The following is a 21,185-nucleotide window of genomic DNA, read 5'->3' on the forward strand; positions in this document are numbered from 1 at the left end:
GCATTCATAAGCTAACATGCAGGGGGAGAAACACACACACACACACATACACACAGACACACACCAGCCCCGTTGTAAATAATGTTATTTATTGGTTGATTTTTCCAGATCCTGACATTGATGCTGCCAGTGCCATGATGCTTTTGAATACTCCCCCTGAGATACAAGCAGGTTGTGAGTAGATACTTCTATAGCCTACAGCACCATAGTTTGTGAACTTAACCTTCTCATTTATATCCCAGGCCACAGGAGGAACTAATGTTGAAATAGACCTTCCCTTGTAAATCACTTTAAAAATTACCCAAGGGCATGATTACATGCATTTGCATATAAACATGCAGCCATTCATATATGTGAATGAATACATAGGTGTGCTTCCAAGACAAGAAAGTTCTAATACAAGATCAGGGCTTATTATAAGCTGGAGAAAAACCCCATAATGAGTCCCAGTGGAGAGACTGCCTTTCTCCTACAGGAATTGTTCTTATGAATTTATAGGAGAGGCTCTATGGGGCCAATGGTGGGGCTGCTCGAGTACCCATTTTTAGAAATTTCTTTTCCTTTCTGGGTCCTCATCAATAATACCCAGCCACCATTTTGGATAGTTTGGCCTGCCCAAGCTTAGACTAGCCTTAAAATTGAACCCTGATACTTCCTGGATCATCTCTACCCAGCCTTCCAGGAAGATACTGAGAGGCCAGGCTGACTTACCTAAGCAGGAGTTCCAGTCTTCACTGTCTGTGAGCCATTGAGCAATGTCAAGTTTGAAACAACTCTTCTCACTTGGACTTCACTTTTACCTACCTCCTGGTGTTTTTCACATCTTTTTAGCTAAACTGCTGTGGTTTTAGGACAGTCCCTTCCCAAGGGATGAAAATGACCTTCACTAAAGATATCTGTCCCTCACTCCTCCCAATTTGAGGCTAACGCCTTGTCCATATCCCATGCCGAGCGAGAGCCACATTGAGCTAACAGACCGTTGGTACACCACGCGATCTGTTCATGACACTGCTGCATCACAGCTTCTTATTGATGAAGCACTTTGGTATGAAGAGGGTGACATCATGGCAGACCCTACCATGACACTGCTAAGGGATGGTGCCCACTTGTCTCATTCCTGTAGGGCTCTGGCAATCTGAATGCCTGATGACCTGCACAGTGAGAATTCCCCACTTCTGGAGATGGTAGTGTTTCCCACAGGCAAACACCATCCTGAGGCCTGCAATAGGTCATAGTGAACTGATGCAAAGTTCCAAACCATCCCACATAGCCCTCCACCTGCCCTAGTTTTCCTGGCGACTTTAGGAAGTTTGACTCCATTCTTCATTGTTCCTGTTTTAAAGATCCAAGCAATACTCAAGCCTTCTCAGAGAGACCTGGTCCTCTGCCTGGGGCTGCTCTTACCTGCCCCTAACAGTGTGGAATTCTCCCTGTACTACTAACCTCAGATTTGCTGCACTTAGGCTGCCTATGCTTCTAACCAGCCAACCACACTGCTAAGCAGATGTGTCACAGGCATAGTTCTGTAACTAGTATTTAACCTGGAATGTGGCTTTGAAATGATGTTTTAAGTTTCAGAGGAATATATACTTAAAACCTCCATTCTTAGATGGTCTCACAGGAAAAGTACAGACCAGATTGTAATCAAGTTACTGACTGAAATGGTTCTTAAAATCAAGTTGCATAACTCTTAGCGGAAGCATACTGATTTCATCAGAGCCATGTAAGATTTGAGTGCCTTCCTTGGCTCCCAGCCACTGTATACTGTGATCACGAGTTTAAAAAAGTACTTCTGATTAGCTGGTTGCTGAGTTAAGATGGTAAATGGGGATTCTGGAAAAGGCAAGGGAAGGACTAAGGGAGCATTCTCGGGTCCTCAGCACTTTTCTCAAGTTCCCTCATTACTGGATTCTTGAGCACAGGTAGAGGTCCCCTGATTAGCTGGCAGATGAGGTTTTTTTTTGTTTTTTGTTTTTCTTAATGTTCTCATGGTTCTCCCCTCTCCATCCCTAATTCCAACTGTATATGATTCTCTTTCCAGGGTATCCAGAGTACTATTTTCTTTGGAATGTTAAATTGAGTTTTCAAAGTCCACTGCTCATGTTTTGAAGCTGTACAATCCTATTAGAAGGCTTTTTTTTAAAGATTATTACCACTGTGTAAAAAACCCAGCCACAGCCTTCATGAAGGCCACAAGCCAAGGAGGGAACCAAGGATGTCTCCCAAAGTCACTCGGGAGACACTCAAGGACAGGTGCAGCAGAGATGTAAACATGAAGGCTAGGGAGAGGGTAGAAACACCACCTCCAGCCCTGGAGAGCAAGTGTAAGCACAGTCAATAGGCAGGTTGCAAAACCCCTGAAGATTAGAGCAACATCACAGGAAAGGAGTGAAGCTATCTCAGAGCACATACACTGTGCACTTATAAAGCCAGTTGTCTTGTCCCCAACTCCTATTTGACCCAGCCTGGGGGGAAGAGCACCAGCAGTCAACCTCTCCTCTCAGCCCCATCTTCTTTGCTTCATGCTCCCCGCCCCCACCACCTTTATTTTCCATTTATACTGTAAAATGTTTCTTGCCTTGGGATTTCAGTGATATCTTGTCTCCATAAGGAATAAGCATTACAGAGCCGGAATGATTAAGCCACCTTCCCCTTCCCTGCCAGCATTGTCTCAGGCCTCAAAAAAGTAAGGCCTGATTCCTAGGCAAAGTGCTTAAAAACAGCAGCCAAACACAGTGATGAAGTACAGGGGGCCTGCATGGTGGGGTTTGTGAGCATGTGTCCCCAGGGTGGCTGTATACAGACCTTCTCCAAGGTCAGGGTCAGGCCCACTGCCCAGGAGCAGGGAGTGTAGCTTCTGAGAACTACTTGTGTCTCCTGCCTGCCTTCTCCCCTGGGGTTTGGGCTGCGGCTGGGCTCTGTTTATAGAGCCTCCTCGTGCTCTGCTATTTATAGCAATATGTTTTCACCTCTGGGCTGCTTCGTGTCCCTATCTGAACGGGAGCGACCAATCTCATCTCTGCACTGTTCGCTAGAGCCTGGGTGACTTGAAAGGATGTTCCTTTGTCATTGCCCCTTCCACAGTCACTCCACTTCAGGTCACCAGATGGCAGCCCCTCAGATCTTTTTCTTTCCTCCTCCCCTTCCTTGCTCAGCATCTGCAAAGCTAGCTCAAGGCTGGCAGATTGGCCACCATCCAGAGTCTGAGACTGAGTAGGTCACAGAAAAGAAAAGCACTCAAGACACCAGTGAGAAGAACTCTGGTCAGTGCAAGCCTCATTCTCTCCAAGGGGTCCAGACTGCCCAGAGTGCTCCCCGCTTCCCCACACCCTGAATTGCTTGGGCTAGAGTTCCGATGGGGCCCTCCACCTCTCATTTCAATCTGATGCTTCCCTTTCACTGAGGCAGCAGGATGCAGCTAATAAAAACCTCCATCTCCAACAGTTTGTCCACCTGGCAGCACCTGCGGTGCATGTGACATTAGCTTTTTCCAGACTTTGCCAGTTTGCAGCATGGGACGCTTCTTCAGGAACAGCCAGTGTGGGACATGGTTGGCTCGGTGTCTACCTAACTTTGGAAGTCAAAATCCATCCACCCACCCTACTTTTTCTCCCCCTAAAAAAGTGACCAGCTTCTGGCATCTCCTCCAGCACCTCCCTTGAGGCAACCCTTTGACAAGTCCTCTGAGTCATCTTTAACCCCTGTGGAGGAATTGTTACTGAGTCGGGAGAGCCAGATCACAATGACTCATCTTCAAAGGCTTATATAATCCCTGGTGGGAATGTTCCCAGAGCTGAACTCTAGATAATAAACCAAACAACAAAACAGACCGAGGGAGAAGTGAGAAGCAGCGCCCCACACCCTGCCGAGAACTGAGGTATGGATCAGGCATAGCAGAATAAAAGCAACCAGGGGACAGGCTGAGTCTAGCCATGCCACTCCCCTCAACCTGCTTCCAAGCAAGCTGGGGAAAAGGTGCTTTTAGGGAAGGGAAGGGATTATAGGAATCACCTACTGCTCAGCTTATGGCCGAGCTTATGGTAGCATTAGCCCAGGGCTGCTCTCCAAAGGTAGCCGTAGGAGCTCCCAACTGAGGCTAATTTTAGAAGTTGCAAAAAAAATTAGGGAAGCTGTGCATCAAGAAGGAAATTAGGAAAGGGCTGGGAACCATGTAGTGTGAGTTTGATGCCTCAGACCTTTTCTTTTCTAAGCCTCCCAAATTGCATTGTCACTTAAGATCACAGCGTCTACAATGAATTGAGTGCTGCTTGGTTTGGCTCTATTTTTATGTGATGGTTGGATTCTTGCTGAAGTCAGAACATTTTGAGTCAATCTCTTAACTTCAGAGAACATGGTTGGCCAGCAAATGTTGGAGATTTTGGTGCTTAAAGTCTGTAGCACCTTATTCCAGCAACATGAGAGCCCCCGACCTGCGTCTCCTCCTATAAAAATGCATTAACTGGTCCATGAGTTAAGATGATGCTAGAGGCTTGGGCCTCTTTTAGTGAGAGCACGAATCAGCTAGAAGCTGGTTTCAATTGTGCACTTTCTTAGGTCTTTGACTTAATGGAACTTAGCCACATGTTGGTCTGTTGAGTGAGGCAGATCAGTTAGAAAGATGTCATTCTGTCTTTATGCTCTTTGAGGGAAATAGAAAGTAAAAGGAGGAAAAGAATAGATGTGCTGGTAGACAAGGCCTAAAGATCAAAAAGTAGTGGCCCATGGCTCTCAGATGCCTTTCTTGGGCAGAGCCATATTAGACTGGCTGTGATGTGATTTTCAGAAGCCAAGTCCCTGACACTTAGGGATGGGGACAGAAAGGAAGAAGACATGGGGGAGCAGTTAAGTGGCACAGCTGGCTTCTGGCAGCCAGTGAGCAAACACCAGCTCATCCGCCATCTCAATATGGAGAGTGCTGGCAATGAGAAGAATTAAGAAATGCCAGGATTGGCAGAGGCAGCGTTCAGTGTGGCTCATTTGAGAACAAGCTCCAGGATGCAGAGGATGAACCAGTTCATGTGTCAGGAGTCTTGTGGGTTCAGGAATGGCTCAGGCAAGCCTGGTAATGCTACAGGAGCACTCTGTGTGCGAGCTTCTCTTTCTGTGTGAATCAGAAAGATGTTGTACCGGGTAAATGCAAAAACATGATAGAGTGAAGGAACTTCCTGTGCCCTGACCCCATTAAGCCCTGTGTCTTCTAGATAATTAACCAGAGATTTCTAGAGAGGTGATGTGGGAAGGTGGAAGGATAAGGATGACAATGACTATGATGATGACGACGACAACAATGAGTGCTCAAGGGCCAGCCACTGAGCTAAGTCATCTATGAAGTTTACCTTATTTAATCCTCAGAACAAACTGAGGTGTGTTTATGACTGCTTTACTGGTGAGGAAACAGGCACAGGAAGACTAAGGTGCCAAAGCCACGGCCTCCTCTTAACCACTGCAGGATATTCCCAGGCAGGTCTCAGTGAGATAGGAGCATCCACAATACTGGGTCTCCAGTGGGTGTTTGGGGAGGCCTGGCTTGCCTTTGCATCTCCTTCCCGCTGGAGCGCTCCTGGGCATCTGCACAGAGGACCATGTACGTGGGGTCCACTGTCCTTGGCTACTTTTCTTCATTGGAAATGACTTGTGGCCCCGCCAGAGTTAAGAAACTCATGGACTCCATGACTCGCACTTGCTCTCTTCCTGTTTAGGACTTCGTAGTCTTTGCCCATTTTCAGATGTTGAGGTTTTGCACTCTAGTGGTGACTCTGACATGATACACACGGGAACAGAAACACCACAAGTGGTCACTGAGCTTCCAGCCACTCTGTCGCCAGGACTGTGCCATCTTGGTCTGGCTCATGTCTTGTCCTTCCGTTCTTGTGGGGTTTTCAGCTCATCTGAAATGGAGAAGGCACCGCAGCTAGGGAGTCTGCTGTGGAAGGTGATACTGTTGGTGATGTGGAAGGTGACAACTGCCAGGCTTTTTCTGTGGTCTTCATCTAACTCCAAGTGCCCCTGTTACTCAGTTAAATCACTCAGTACCTGAGAGCTAACTATGTGTTTTGACCCCCAGCTTACTTTGGGGACACAGTAATTGTCAGAGGTAGGACACAGACCCAGGATGGTCTTACACCAGTCTGGCTCTCAGTCACTTCCATACAGACTGCTTCTCTGCTCCAAATCATTTCATGGTTTCCCATGAAATAAAAGATAAGCAACATAATTTCTTTAGCTCCTTGTACATATTGTCCTTTTTTAAAAAAAAAAAAAACTCACTTCCACATATTTGTATGTGCTGCTTTTCTGCCTTCAAATTCCAACATGGGTGGCACTTCGTACAGGAAGTCTTCCCAGATACCTGTTGGTTTGAGTTAAGTGTGTCTGTGCCTCCCTGCACTAGAACTTGCCACACGTTTTCTCCCTAATCTCTGTCTCCTGTATTTAACTCCAGTTGCCCTGTGTCCTTCCTGCTCACCTACGGCATAGGAAAAATTTAGTTAATGGTGTAGCCTGTGTATGCGTTGTTTTTACTGACGAGAATTAGAACTGTGATACAGATTTTCAGTATTTAAGTTGTTTAGCTGCATGGTCCATTGTATCAGAGTCACTCAACATTCTACACGAGACCCCTGGTAACATACGTACTATTTCAGAAATAAATTCAATCCCTGGTTATCTGACTTTTATTTTTTGTGATACTGGGAATTGAACCCAGGGCCTTGACCTTGCCAAGCAAACACTCTACCACTTGTTATGCTCCAGCCCTTTGGTTTTTATTTTGTTTTTGAGATAGGATCTCACTACCTTTACTTGGGTGATATCGAACTCTTGATCCTTCTACCTCCACCTCCCAAGTAGCTGGGATTATAGATAGGAACCACCATACCTGACTCATCTAACTATTTCTAGAAGAATGTCATGAACCAAAGTAATTGAAATTCTTTCCCACTTCCCAAAACAAGCAAACAAAAAGCCCATTTTTTTGTAAACTGAAGCAGCTATCTACAAACCAGAGTTTCTGTTAGTCTTTTGTATATGTCTGCCCTGGGAAACAATTGATATTTTCTTCCTACATTTTCTTCTACAAGTTTTACAATTTTAGTTCTTCAATTTAGGTCTATGACCCATTTCTAATTAGTTTTTATGTGAGGTATGAAGTAAGGGTCAAGGTTTGTTTGTTTATTTGTTTTCCTTCTGACACTTCTTTTCCCCATCTTCACATAAATGTGAGTCTGTTTTTGGATTCCACTTTTTTCCAGTGGTCTTTATGCCCATACACTGTCTTCATTCCTGTAATTTCAAAATCAGATAATAAAAACTGTAGACATTCCCAGTTGTAGGGAACTCATCAACTGAGCACAATATAACTACTCACATGCCACATTGTGACTGTTCCATGCTTTTAGGATACTTGGTAAGTCTCCCACCTCAGATAACCTGGCCTATTGTCTGCAGTCACTGCTAATTGGGGGTAGGAGAAGTCCCTGATCAGGTCCCACCTGCTCCCACAATTAGTTATGGTAAGAGACCAAGGAAATTCTGGAATGCTGGAGTGTATTGTAGACTTAGGCAAGAGATTCAATTTTGTCTCCCATCCCACCTTTTGTAAGACCTAATTACAAGGGCCTCACACCTACCTGGAGAAGAAATGGAAGAGTCATCAGTAAGAGGTGCAGAAGGTCCAAGGAATCGACAGTCTGTAAAATTTTCCCATATTCGAGAGTAGGCATTCACCCTCCACATTTCATGACGGGCCTTTGGTTAAATGCTTGGGATATTTATGAAAACGTATTCTTAGAAGCCTAAAAACTACACAAGTAAAACATAGCAGAGGTAATTTGTTTTGTTAAAAATAAGCAGTTTAGTCACACAAATAATACTGGCTTTAAAACTTAGTGTTCAGACTGGTTTTCTGTTTTTGAATGCGATAATTTGCTGTTCTTTTCAGCGGTCTGTGTGTGCAATAGCACTGTTTGTCCTCCTTTCTTCTGTGTGCAACTGTCCCAGGGCTCTGGGGAGGGCAGCAGTCTTAGAAGAACACTGCTCACAGCGGGAAGCAGACATTCAGGGACTTGCACAAAGTCACACACGAAGAATGAGAGTTTAAACTGCCGTGCTTTCATTTTTGCAATACTCACCTGACCCCACAGACGCATGGAGGGTGTTGGTAGATACGGCAGGAAACTTCCCTGCCAGGGACCCTGAAGAGGGGTCCTTCCTCCACCAAGAAGGTCATGGTGAGGGTGGTCTGCGTTGTGAGGGCTGAGGGGCCCAGTAGCTTAGGAAATAGACTTGGCTGTATCTTTCCCTTGTTAGATGAAGGACATATAGGAAGTTCTTCTCAACTTCTGACCATGGCCCGAGAAGCATGAGATGTGGCTGTTAGGTCATTTGTAGTCCTACTGGGTCGGTGTTTACTTGAGATGTTCTTAGGTTCTGACCAAAGACAAAAGATTCTAATAGCAAGTGTAAGGAAATGGTACTGAAGCCCACTTTTTAAAACTCAACTTTTTTTTTTTATGGAGGCATTGATAATTTGTTTGCAAGTTATTGGTCTGACTTTTCTAACCAAATTTTCTTTCCTTCTGTCTTACTTCCTTTGTATCTTTTTCTGTCTGTCTCACCATATGTGTACATACATATGCTTTTCTCTCTCGCTCTCTCCCTCCCTCTCTTGCCCTCCTGTCTCCTCCTCCTCTCTCTCATCCAAAATTTCTGACTTAGAATAGAAATCTTTACAGTTGATTCACATGTGGTGCCTTTCTCCATTTACTTTTCCAGTTCCTCCGGGAGTGATCCAGAATGGAGCGAGGGTTCTGAGCCGAGGGCTGTTTCCTGGCGTCCGACCGTTGCCAATCACTCCCATTGGGATGACGGCAGCCATGAGGTAAGGAAGGAGCTCCTGCTGTCCCCTGGGGCCCCTTCAGAGGATGGAAAGGACCAGCCTCTAACTAGTGAAGACAAACCTGGATTGGGTGTTCAGCGAAATCAAAAGAACCTCCAGTGCCCTCATTCCAAGTGCCAGTCTTTCCTTCTGCCATCGAATTATGCTGGTTCTTTGCTGATAAGGAGATGGGGACTTGTTAAATAAAGTTTTGTTTTGCTTTGTAGGAGGCAGGGTAAGGTGGGTAGAAGAAAAGGGTAAAGAGCTTCCTCGTTAGATTCTAAACCTAGCCTGTCACTTTCCTGTCCTGCACCTGTGGGTTGGGTCTCATCTGTCTGGATATTGGAAAAGTGCCACATGGTCACCATCTGTGAAATTCCCCTGCCTCCAAGGAAGGGATCATGATGAAAAGTAAAGGCAAAATCACACGTGAAACATGGCAGGTGGTCTATCGAAGGTGGGTGACATGATCCTCACTTGGTGAAGCATGTGAACTCTTCCTTGGGAAATGCCTTGCCTCCATCTTCCTCCTGTCCACTCCGAGTCCCAGATTAGGGTCCACCACTAGCTTAGAACCCCCACGTGCAATGTGGTAACCTCCTCCCATTGTTCTGCTCAGCCACCAGGCACTGCCAGACCAGTTTCCTAAAACATGCTTCTCAGGCTACCTGCAGAAGCCCCTGCCACACTCCTACCACATCCCCCTGCGCTCCCCTAATCCTCCCTTTTAGAGTCACATTTGCTCACCAGACATGTCCACTGTTGCCCATCTTATTCTTGCTTCCTCTGCATAGATCTCCCTCAACATCCATGTCGCCACAATTTTTTTCTGAAAGTGGCTAGTCTGGGCACATGAGACAAATTTCTTTTGTGTGACCCCCATCTATCCCATCTCATCCCTTGTGGCCCTTTGGTACATGACCCTGTGTGTTAGTAACTTCTCTCTGTGGCCATTTCTGCCTTCAGTAGCTTGCTCATAGAAATGGGACATGTTCTCACTCAGTGGACGGAGCCTCATCCTCTGTCACAAAGTGCCCAGCACAGGCTGCCTTGCTTACAAAAGACCTGTCTCCTTTTACAGCATCATCCCTTCCTTTCTTCTGCATTTAAGGGCCAAGTTTGCACCTGAAGGTCATTTTGTTTTCATAGTGTTCCAAGTCCCAAAGGAAACCGTCCCAGAAAGTCTTGTTTAGCCGGGCCCAAGGGAGATGCGAAGTCAAACTCCCTTGTATGATCCGCTGTGGCATGCCTCTCCGGAAGCCTTTGTCTTTTAACTCTTCCTCTTTAAACAACTTGCTTTTGCCAGGATGGAAGTAGCTTAATCTGTAGGGCAGACTCTTGTGCCTGGGACCTGACAACAAGGGAAGTTGGTAAGAATTAGAATAGTGATTGATCATAAAGCCATGTGTCATCTCTACTAACCTGACAAGGGCTGTTTTCTGAAACTATTTGGGAAGGTCTTTCTTTTACTCTTCTCCATAATCTCTCCTAATTGCCATAAATCAATGATTCTTGAGTTTGTAAGTGGTAAACCTCTGCCATGAAACCAAGTTCCGATGCCCTTGCCTCCCATTGTGAAAGGGACATAGTCTGTCTTTCATTCGTTCTTGGAATCTTTTCTGCCTTACCTCCTTGTTTGCTTTTTTCATTAGGAAGACTTTGAGACTGTAGAGTATTCTTGCTTGGAGCCATAATGCATTTTCATTAGCAGATTCTAAATATAGACTTTCGATATTGTCCTGACCATTCTTGGAGTGCCTTCAAGCACAGCTTTTGCTGTGAGTCCAGCCATTCCTTTGAGAAGGACACAGAGGTGCCAGGTGGACACCAGGTTGGCCCTCAGTGGGATCCTCATGACATGTATTATGGCAAATGTCACTGGCCAGTCCCCTCTTGAGGCATTATTTAAAAGTACCCACGATTTCCCCTGAATGTGTTCTCATCAGTTGGGCTCCTCCCAAAATTAAAAGATGCCAGAACAGTGTCCAGGGCTGAAGTGGGTGTCTGTCAGGGCTACAGCCACACCAGGGTTTGAACAGAGAGACTCTGTGGTAAAGAACTGTTGGTAACCAAAAGAGTGGAGAGTAAACACTGAAGGTATCACTCAAGGAGGAAGCAAAAGCAGGACACGGCCACTACCCTGAGGCTGAGGGACAAAGGGAAGAAGGTAGAATGATTGCCTCATGGAGCTGAAGCTCCGGCTTCTATGGAGGGAGTAGGGTCCGGGGTCCTGGCTTCTAGGGAACGGTGCCTCCAAGGGCACACAATTCTGTAATTCTGGAAGCTGGCTGCTGACGCTATTAAGAAATAGACCACTACTGGCCAGAGGCATTGCTGGGTAACAGGAAAGCAGGAAACACGGACTGAAGTGTGTCCCTTCTCCCCCCACCACCTCTGTGTCACCCCCGTTTTAATGGAGTCAACACAGAGTCAAGTGATAAAGCAAAATGTAACCTGCACAGTCCCACTCAACCTCAGCCCAGCCCAGCCCCAACATATGAATCAGTGTAAAAGGGCAAATCTGAGGCTGAGTGACTTAAAATACCTCAGCTTGTCCACTATGGAAGCATGCGTTGTCCAATTAAGGAGTGACCATCCCAAGCATCATAGAGTTCAAGCAAAATCATTTTGGTAAAATAGACAGCCAGAGTTTGCAGAAACTAGACAAGTTTCCATTTGCATAAATAGAGATGACCAGTGTGTATCTCCATTTATGTGTCTCATCTCTATCTTATGTGTGTGTCTTATCTCTATCTTATTGTGTATTAGAGACTTGTCCAAATATCAGTTCCACAACTGTCCCCTTAGTTTTAAGGGAAGTTCTTTAAGACTGAGGACATTTGCTCCTGGTCTCTGTGAGGAAAATGAACGTAAACACAGCTATGGAGGAATGTTGCCTAAAACCCTCTACGAGGTGTTTGGGGAAAGATCTCGTTTTGCTTTTTTCACATTCATTATAATTTTCAAATTCTTTCATTTGGCAGTGTGGCCATTGAAACTGAATTCAGCTGTTTTCAATAGTCCAGGGAGGAACTGAACATCAGGCAGTGACCTTGAGTGGCCAAGGATTCCTGTGGGTGTGCCAGTGTTTATGGTTGCTGCCCCAGTCCCTTGGCTGGGCCCAGGGAGGGCAGGAGAGTCATTAGCACCCAATAAAAACCAATTTCCTCCTCTCCTTTGTGTGACAGGTTTTCTGTGTGAGTCTAAGCACTTCTCCTTAAGTGAAAATATTTGTCTTTCGGGAATTTTTTTCCCCTCTGCTGAGTGGCAAAGGCCATGTTTGTTTGTCTTAACTCTGAAACTGTTATTGACATAGATGAAGTGTTACTTTTATTAGCTGATCATTACCCAGCTTATATTTGCTGGGTTCCTTTGCATATAATTATGATGTGAAATCTCCTTGTAAGAGTATCTGTCAATAATGTAATTGACTTTGCTGTGTTGACTTTTTACTCAATAACCTCTGAGATTGGCCCATCCTTAGACATTGGAAACCTGCTTATTTTCCAATTTGTCTGGGTGTCGAGCGCTCAAGATACATCATCCTCAAAAATCTGCTCGCAAGTCTTAGCATTTTATCCCCATATCTTCTTCAACTTTTTCAGGAAAATCCCCACAGGGAGTCCATTGAGTGGAAGAGCAGTGTGTGGCCTTCTTGGGAGAGAGGAGACCAGATTTCTTACAATTAGAGTTTTGAGCTGCCTCCCAGGTATGGGCCACAGCAACTGTCCAGGATCTGGGCCGTCTTGCTTTTCACCTTCCGAGCTCTTTTGACTCCCATGTGGAGATGGAAAAGAATTCCGTGTCCAGGGTTTTGCCAGAGGATTGAGAGAACAGATGGGAGGCCGGTCCTTCATATGGTGACAGAACTCAAAAATCAAGCACATCAGTGTAGAAACTGAGTTTCCTGGGTCCTTAGTGTATAGTCCTGTGACCTTGGGCAGGTGCACTGGGCTTGTCCCAAGCACACCTGTTCTTAAGATGGACACACGGTTCCCTGCCTGGGGTTAGCATTATGCAGATAAGTAACATGGGAAGCCTCATGCATTCACCCAGTCTGCCCTCCACCAACTTAGCCTGGTTCCCTTGCTGAGCACCCAAAGGTAAGCTCCAAACCTCAGACGGCTCAGCTTCAACTTCTGCCACCTTCAGTGCAGGCTAGATTTGTGGCAAGGCCATTGGTTTTGAGGAGTGATGTCTGGACCACAAGTCTAGACTTCAGCATGTTGTAAACTTGTAAGAACGTTCCATCTAATCTGCATGGCAGGCTGCTTAATTTTATTTTACTCTCTAAGGACCACAAATGAAAGCAGCAGTTCCCAGGGAACATGAGGTAAGTCAGTCAGTCATGGTGCTATTGCAGTATAACTCATCAGTTCTTGAGGTCGTGTCAAAAGGGAATCATCCAGAAAACCCATGTCTACCTGTGCTTTGCTCCCTCTTGCTCACCTTTCCTCTCAAGATGTTTATAACAACAGTGTAGGAAGCCAGCAGCCAATATGATGGTAGGGTTGTCATCTGACTATGAAACAAGGGGGAAAATTGGACACTGATGTATTCCTTTGTTATGTTGCATTTTGGGGTTTTTTTCCATAGATGAAGCACCTGTTGTTCTTTGTCTTCTGAAACCATGGACTTTAAAGGCAATTACAAAACTTGGTATCAAATGATATCCTGTGATAGGAGGAGAGGAGAAAAGGAAAAAAAAGAGTAGCATCAGATAGTACGTGCACTGACCATCCTCCCTGTGCCCCCGTCCCAGCAAAATCAGCTTTTCTGATCTGGAACTCTAAACAGTGACCAGCAAACTGGTCTCGCTGAATGAGAGCTTGTGGGGTTGCTCCTCGTGTTTCAAGTTGATGGCAACGGTGAATGCCTATGAAAGTCCTGTGGCTCTCTTTCCTGCTGTCTAAGAATCCTCTGAGCCCCTGGTGGTTCTGCTGTGCTAAGCACAGAACGCTGCATGAAGGAATTTTAGGGACCTTCCCCTTTGCACTTTGTAATCTCATGCACAAAGGGACTCACGTTTATCTCTGGTTTAGGGTAACAGCTTGTGACTTACGGGAAAAAACTGGTTCCCCCTGGAGACTGCTTCCAAGGCAGAACTCTTGGAGTTGTTGAACCTGGGTCCCCAGGAAGGGCTGACCTCCTTCCTTTTTGTTGCTGTGCATTGGCCAGATAAGAGAAGTCTAGAGCTGCAGGGAATCTTGAATCTCATTTTTATTCTGCAGCTGAGACTCAGCTAGAATTAAACTGGAGTTAATGGAAAATGTAGGAAAGAACTATAAACTCATGAGTTAAGATGATCTCAGTGAGGTCCTTCTCTTGGGTAGAATTTTATATGCTACTTTTATTAAATGACTCATTGCATCTGTCCCTTCATGTCCTCTATCATCCCTTGGAGTGTTAGCTTTCCTCTCCATTTTAGAGATACTCTTTTTAAAACATACTTGTATGTGGCTTGGGTGCATATACAAGAATATAGGAAACATGCATATAAAAGTTACTAAACAAATTATAAGGCATTTATAAATCCACCACCTTATTTAAAAAGGGAAACAGTCACTTCAGTCTTTCCTGTAACCTAATCACAATCCCACATTTTCCACTTCCTGTTCCCATTGCTGTTGAAACTGTTTTTAGAGTCCATAAGCAATAGATTGTTTAGTTTTGTTTGTTTAGTTTTTACGTAACTGGAATGATACAGTATGTCTTCTTTTCTATACTCATTGTTAACTTTACTGCATGGCTACAACTGAATCATTTACACTGCTGCATAATATTCCATTGTGTGACTATACCAGAATTAAAAAGAAAGACATGTGGATGGTTTATAGTTCCTGTTTCAAGCATTGCTGCTGGGGAATTCTTATATATGTCTCCAGAGTCATTGAAGATGTTCAGAAGTGAAATTATGGGTTTGTAGTGTGTGTACATGCTCACCTTTGCAAGGAAATGTCAATTTGTTTTCTAAAGTGTTTGTATCCATTTATGCTGCCACCGGCAGAATACAGTAGTTCCTGCTCCTCCACATCTTCACACATATTTAGAATTGCTGTTGTTTGTGAGTGTTTTGTGGCATCTCATTGTGCTTTAATTTGCATTTCTTTCATAACTAGAGTACAAAGATTTTCACATACTTTAATATATGTTTGAATCTGGTCTTTCATGGATTACCTGGTTGGCATTTTTTTTTTCACTTTTCTATTGAGTTGGCTCACTTTTTTTCTTTTTTCCCTTATCTTTGTAGGAAATCTTTATATACTTTGGATATCAATCCTTTATTGACTAGATTGCACATTTTCTTTGTGTTGGTAATAGTATCTTTTGGTGATCAGAAGATGTTTTTCTAGCAACCTTGCTAAATAAACTCAGTTTTTTAAATTAATAAACTATTTAGATTATTTAGATTAATAGAATAATAAATATTAGTTTACTGTAAACTATTTATAAAATTCTATAATACACTGTAAATTATTTGTTAAACTATGTTTACCTATGTGCAAAATCATTTCTTCTGTAAATAATGGTGAGGTTTTTTTTTTTTTCCCCTTTCTGGCTCTTAACATTTTTTTTCCTATCCTATTGCTCAGTCAAGGACCTCTAGATTGAAGTAATAATAGTAGACATCTTTCTAATGTTTAGGGAGCCATATATCAACTTACAACTGATAGGCTATTTATTACTGTTTTAAAGGAGGTATATTTTATCTTAACAAGAAAATTCTCTGTCGATTCCTAGTTTGCTATGATATTTTATAATTGAATTCCATCAAAAAATGTTTTAGTCATTTAAGGTAACGAATTTTTTTCCTCTTTTTTACTGTAGTAAATTACAAAATTTGTCAGTTCTCAATAAAATACATTTCTGAATATACTTACCATACATTATATTTACATTTTATGAGAGTCAGCTAATATTTTATGTATGAATTTTGCATTCTTGTTAGTAACATGTTTGTCTAGTTTTCTCTTTGTGAATCTTAGTGTCAAGAATACATTGGTCTCAAAAGTTCAGGAGCATTCACTCTTAGATTTTCTGAAAGCATTTATGTAAAATTGGAACTTATCTGTTGCCTAATGCTTGATTCAACTCACTTGCGACACAGTCTGGGGCTGGCATTTTCCTAATAGGATGGTTAACTATTACTTTAATTTATGTGGTGATTATAGGATGACTTGCATTATTTCCTTTTGAATTAATTTTGGTAATTCTAGGAAAATTTGTCCATTTCACCTAGGTTTCAAATAATGTTGGCATGAAGTTATTCTAAGTATAGCTTGACATCTTTTTACATATCTTGTAAGTATGTCCTGTTATTTCTTTTATTTCACGTAGTGACAGGGACTCACTGTGTAGCCCAGCTGGCCTCACACTCAGTCATTCTCCTTTGCCCTCTGCGTTGCTGGGATTACAGGCATGCATGTGCCACCAGCTAGAAACCAGAACAGGTTCCTGTGCTTATTTCCTGTGTCCTTTTTCCCCAAAAGCATCATCTTATTTGATTAGCCTCTTTTTAATTGATTTTGGCTATTTATATTCTTTCCTTTGGGAGATTTATTCTATTTTCCTTTGTGTGCATTGGATACTTTTATTTTTAAGCCTTTCTTTTTCTATAAAAATTTAAGGTTATAATTTCCTTCAAACCACTGCTTAGTTTCATCCCACAAGTTTTGTTAGCTTTTATTCACATTATTGTTAAGTACTAAGTTTTTTCTAGGGTCCACCCTGATTTCTTCTTTGACCCATGAGTGTGTTTTTGAGTCTCCAAGCCAACAAGTAGCTATTCCTTATTTTTTAGTTACCTCTTCAATATTGACTGTTAACTTCAAAGCATTATTGTTAGAGAATTGGTGGTTATGACAGTGCTTCTTTGGAATTTTTTGAGCCAATATGTGTCTAGTCTAAGTGGTCTAGCATTATGGTCTACTATAAATAATATATGGTTAATATAAATCAGTGTTCTAAAACTATTCCATGTGTTTCAAAAGAATGTCTTTTCCATTATGAGCACATTGTCTATATATATGCATTAAGTCAGATCTCCATAGTAACCTTTCAAGTGTGTGGTTACGTGTTATGTGTGTGAGACAGAAGACACGATCAGTAGAATACTGAGAGATATTAAAATTTCTTGTTACAATGTGGACTTGACTGTTTCTACTTGTAGCTCTTTCAATTTAAGGAGTATGCATTTTGAAGCTATTTTATTGGAAGTATGCATGTTTAAGACTTTTATCTTCCTGGAGAATTGAACCTTTATGAATGTTTAATGACTGTCTTCATCTATAATAATGATTTTTTTTGCCTTAAAATCTATCATTTTCTTTTACTGTTACTACACCAGCATGTTATAACTTTTTCCATCCTTTTAACTTTTCTTTGTCTTTTTGTTTTAGAATTGTCTCTTAAAAACAGCACATGTATTTTTTTAATCCATAGTAATGATGTGTACCTCTCAGCTGAAGTTTTTAGCCTATTTTTATTAACATATTTGTATTCATTTCTGTCTTGTTTTGTACTTCTGTTTGTCCCACTTTTTTTCCATATTTTTTTTCCTTTCTACATTATTTTAAACTGACATTCCTTATTCCACTCTTACCCCTTTCATGGTTTAGAAGTTATTCATCCCGTTTCTGTTCTGTTACTGTCGATCCTAGAACTTTTAGCATGAATATTTTAAAATGTTTAATCAATATCTTTAATCTCCTAATCAATACGGGGACTTTGGAATGCCTGAACTTCAATTCTTTCTACTTTCCAAATGATCAGCACACTTGTGCAATATTTTGGTTCTATTTTAATTTTGTTTCTTTTTTAAAAAAAAAAACACACTTAGCCATCATCATCATTATTATTGTTATTTAGTCAATATTTGTTTACATTTTCTTTGGTGACCATTTCTTCTTACACCTTAGACCATCCTTTTTAGATCATTTTCTTCTTTCCCGAACATATTCTTAGGAAGTTCCTAAGAAAGTGAGGGTCTGTTCACAGTTAAAGCCTTGAATTTTGATCTGAAAGTGTTTATAGGCATTGCCTTTATTTTTGGAAGAAGATGTTACTTGACATAAAACTCTACATTGACAGGTATTTTCTCCTTCACCTTGAAAACATTCTTCCATTTTCATGTTTCATTTGCTGTTCATTGACTGGTAGGGCTCCTTAGGGTAATGTGTTTTCTATTACTTTTATATCTTTTGCTTTTTTTTGTTATTGTTGTTGTTTATTTGTGTGTTTGCTTTTGAGATGGGGTCTCCTTATTCTACCCAGACTGGTCTCAAACCTCAAGTGATCCTCCCACCTGCTTCCTGAGTAGCCAGGACTAAAGGGATGTACCACTGTGCCTGGCTTGCCTTTTTAAATGATACTTTGAAGTTTGATAATGATGCATGTACATATGGCTTTCATTTGATTTACCCTGTGTGGGATTTATTGGCTTTCTGAATCTGAAAATGGATACCTTTCAACAAGGCTAGAAAGTCCCATCCATTTTCTATTCAGGTATTGGGTCTCCCCATGTTTTTCTTTCCCCTCTGGAGCTCCAGCTGGATTTATGGAATCCTCCTAGTGTGTTCTTTGTCATCCAGCCTTCCCTCCATTGTCCCCCACTCTTGGTCTCACTCTGCTGCATTTGTGTAATGTCATCAGATCCATCTTCCAGATTAGTGATTGATTGTTCCCTCCAGCTGCATTGAGGTTTTTAATCTCAAGACTTATATTTTTCATCCCCTGAAGTAAGTGGTACTTTCCAAAACTCTTCCTAATTAGTATGTATAGTCTATTATTCATTCATTCATTCTATTATTCCAATATTTTTCAGCTCCCTATTATTTTATTTTACTTTACTTTTTATTTCTTCCTTTTTTTTTTTTTTTTTTTTTTTGCTGCTATTGGAGTTTGAACTCAGGCCCTCACACTTGCTAGGCAGGAGGTGCTCTACCACTTGAGCCACTCCACCAGACCTGTTTTGGCTTGGGTGTTTTCAAGATAGTTTCCTGAACTATTTGCCCAGGGCTGGCTTCAAACTATGTTCCCCCTGATCTCTGCTTCCTGAGTAGGTAGGATTACAAGGCATGAGCCACCAGCACCTGGCTACTTTTTTACTTCTTAAGAAAGGGTCGTGCATAGCACAGGCTGGCCTGGAGCTCATGATTCTACTGCTTCAGCCTCCTGAAGAATGGGATTACAGGTGTGCACCACCATGCCCAGTTTCTCTTTTATTTCTTTAGACATAATAACTGTATCTACTTTCAACATCTGCAGTCTTGTGTCAGATTCTATAGTCCCTTTTTCCTGTTGTCTCTTCCTTATGGTGGCTTATTTCCTCCATGTTTAATGATTATTTTTAAATTATGAACATATGTTCTGTGTACTTTCACCTGTGGAAATTCTTTGTGGACTGGGTTTGAAATATATCCTTCCAGAGATTGGTTTTTAAAATTTCTGCCATGGCTGGTGGCATGGCTTAAGTGGTAGAACACTGCCTAGCAAATGCAAGGCCCTGAGTTCAAATTCCAGAACAGCAAAAAAAAACTTCTATTGGAACCTCCTGAGGCTCTAATATACTTGAAGCCACTTGAACTCCTTTGGCGGGTCCAAAACAAGCATAAAGCTGACAAAATTAATCTTCCCACCTCCCCCTCCCCTTCCCCCCTGCAGAAGTTTGGGCTCTGTTCCAGTACTAGGCTTGGCTTTTGCTTCAGGGAAGCCCTGGCTTCCTTAGTTGCCTCCTGCCCACATTTCAGCTTATTTAAACTTCTCATTTCTGTATGTAAGGTTCTTTTGGTACCTGTGTGTCTATATGGGTCTCTTAAGATTCCCCATATTTTCTAGTGAGCTCAGCAAGGCCTTTAAAAGATGTAACTGCATTTTACCTGGGACTTGATGGTCATCAGAAGTGTGCCACCTAACTGGCAGCAGAAGCCTCTGGTCATCTCCTCTTGCCTACATCTTTCTACTTGGTGTTGGTTTGAGAGCAAAACATTATACTCACTCTGGTCCCTTCCTTTCATGATTCTGTTAATTCTGTTGCCTTTTTACATCTGGCACAAGAGCAGAGTTTTCAAGTCAGTGCCTTGGGAGGGTAAGGCCAACAACCCTGAATGATAGTCTGTAGTTTTAACGCCATCTGTTCCAGAGAAAACCCTAATGTCTACTAGGTAAGGGTGGTCAGCATGTGTCATTTAACTGTGATGGGACAATCATTAGCTGGTAGGAAAAAAAATAGCAAAGTGGCCATGTCCACAAGTTACATTAAACACTACTCCTTTTTGGCTTGAACCTATGTGAGTTCTCACTTTCTGTATTCAACATTTCCCGTCTAGGTAACACGGGAATGAATACCAGGTTTTATCTGAGATTTGTAGTGCGGGGCTTTGAGGCCTAGGGAAATCAGGTGGCCTTCATTTATGCTAATTTATGATTAGCGCGTGCCATGTAAATTTAGCTAACACTGAAAAATTGCAAGCATTTCAACCGTATCACATGCTCATTTTAATGAATTTTTTTTTTTTTTTGAGGAGGTGGTTAGAAATTCACTTTCCGACATGTTCAGGATGGCTGGTTTCTTTTAAGCATTTGGTGTCCTGTAATGACAACCCCTGCAGCAGGAAGCATTTGACACCAACTCTGTGCAGCTGGCTTCCACCATCATGAATCATATCGCGCCCAGTTATTAATAATTGAAGGAGCTTGTCACTTCCTGCTGAGTTCTGTGTGTAATTTATGGATTAGGAATCCTTGCTAAAATCTCAGGGAAAGTTAATTTCATCAAATGAGATATGTTTCGATTTCAATTCTCACTCCCTGAAGTTATGTCTGCGTGACTGTTTTCATCCAGAAATACTGTGCGTTGATCGTATTGGTTTTCTGTCTTCAGCACAGTAGACTTCCTTCTTCAAGGCTCCTGAGAGCTATTTCACATTCTTTCTTAAACCTTCTTTGAGAACTGATGGGCAAGTCTCACAGTTCTGTGAGTTTCTGTTTGTTTATCTGGAAGAGGCTAAGCCTGACCATCTTCTAAGGTAGGTATGTGGAGTCACTGTCACCAGGAGGCTTGATGCTAGATGGTGTCAGAGACCCTTCCTTCCGCAGCACAGAATCAGGAGCCACGGAATAACTCTCTCTTCCATTCTTTTCGTCATGGGATCTTCTTCAGAAGAAAGTTTCCATTGAGTCTTCTGGATCTGGAGCACCATTTTGAAGCTCCTTATCTCCCTGTTTAAGAAAGAAAGAGACGTTCTCAGGCATAAAGTCTTTCTTTCCTCTTGGGATGAGATGGAACTAAAATTGCTTTGGTTCTAATATT

The 21,185-nt window shown here is 42.4% G+C and overlaps 1 protein-coding gene across 14 annotated transcripts in view; it reads left to right on the plus strand.

The window, feature by feature from the left end:
• The window catches only part of Foxn3 (forkhead box N3), a 373,081-nt gene that overhangs the window by 342,115 nt on the left and 9,781 nt on the right, over positions 1-21,185 (plus strand). For 12 of the 14 annotated variants that reach the window (XM_074067353.1, XM_020158930.2, XM_074067352.1 and 9 more), the window contains 2 exons: positions 109-174; positions 8,773-8,878. In XM_074067353.1, coding sequence (XP_073923454.1) covers positions 109-174; positions 8,773-8,878 — 172 coding nt within the window. The remainder of the gene's footprint in view (positions 1-108; positions 175-8,772; positions 8,879-21,185) is intronic. The other 2 variants (XM_074067355.1, XM_020158940.2) reach the window with 2 other exon arrangements.

The sequence above is a fragment of the Castor canadensis genome, chromosome 3 (genome assembly GCF_047511655.1).
Source record: "Castor canadensis chromosome 3, mCasCan1.hap1v2, whole genome shotgun sequence".
Classification (NCBI taxonomy): domain Eukaryota; kingdom Metazoa; phylum Chordata; class Mammalia; order Rodentia; family Castoridae; genus Castor; species Castor canadensis.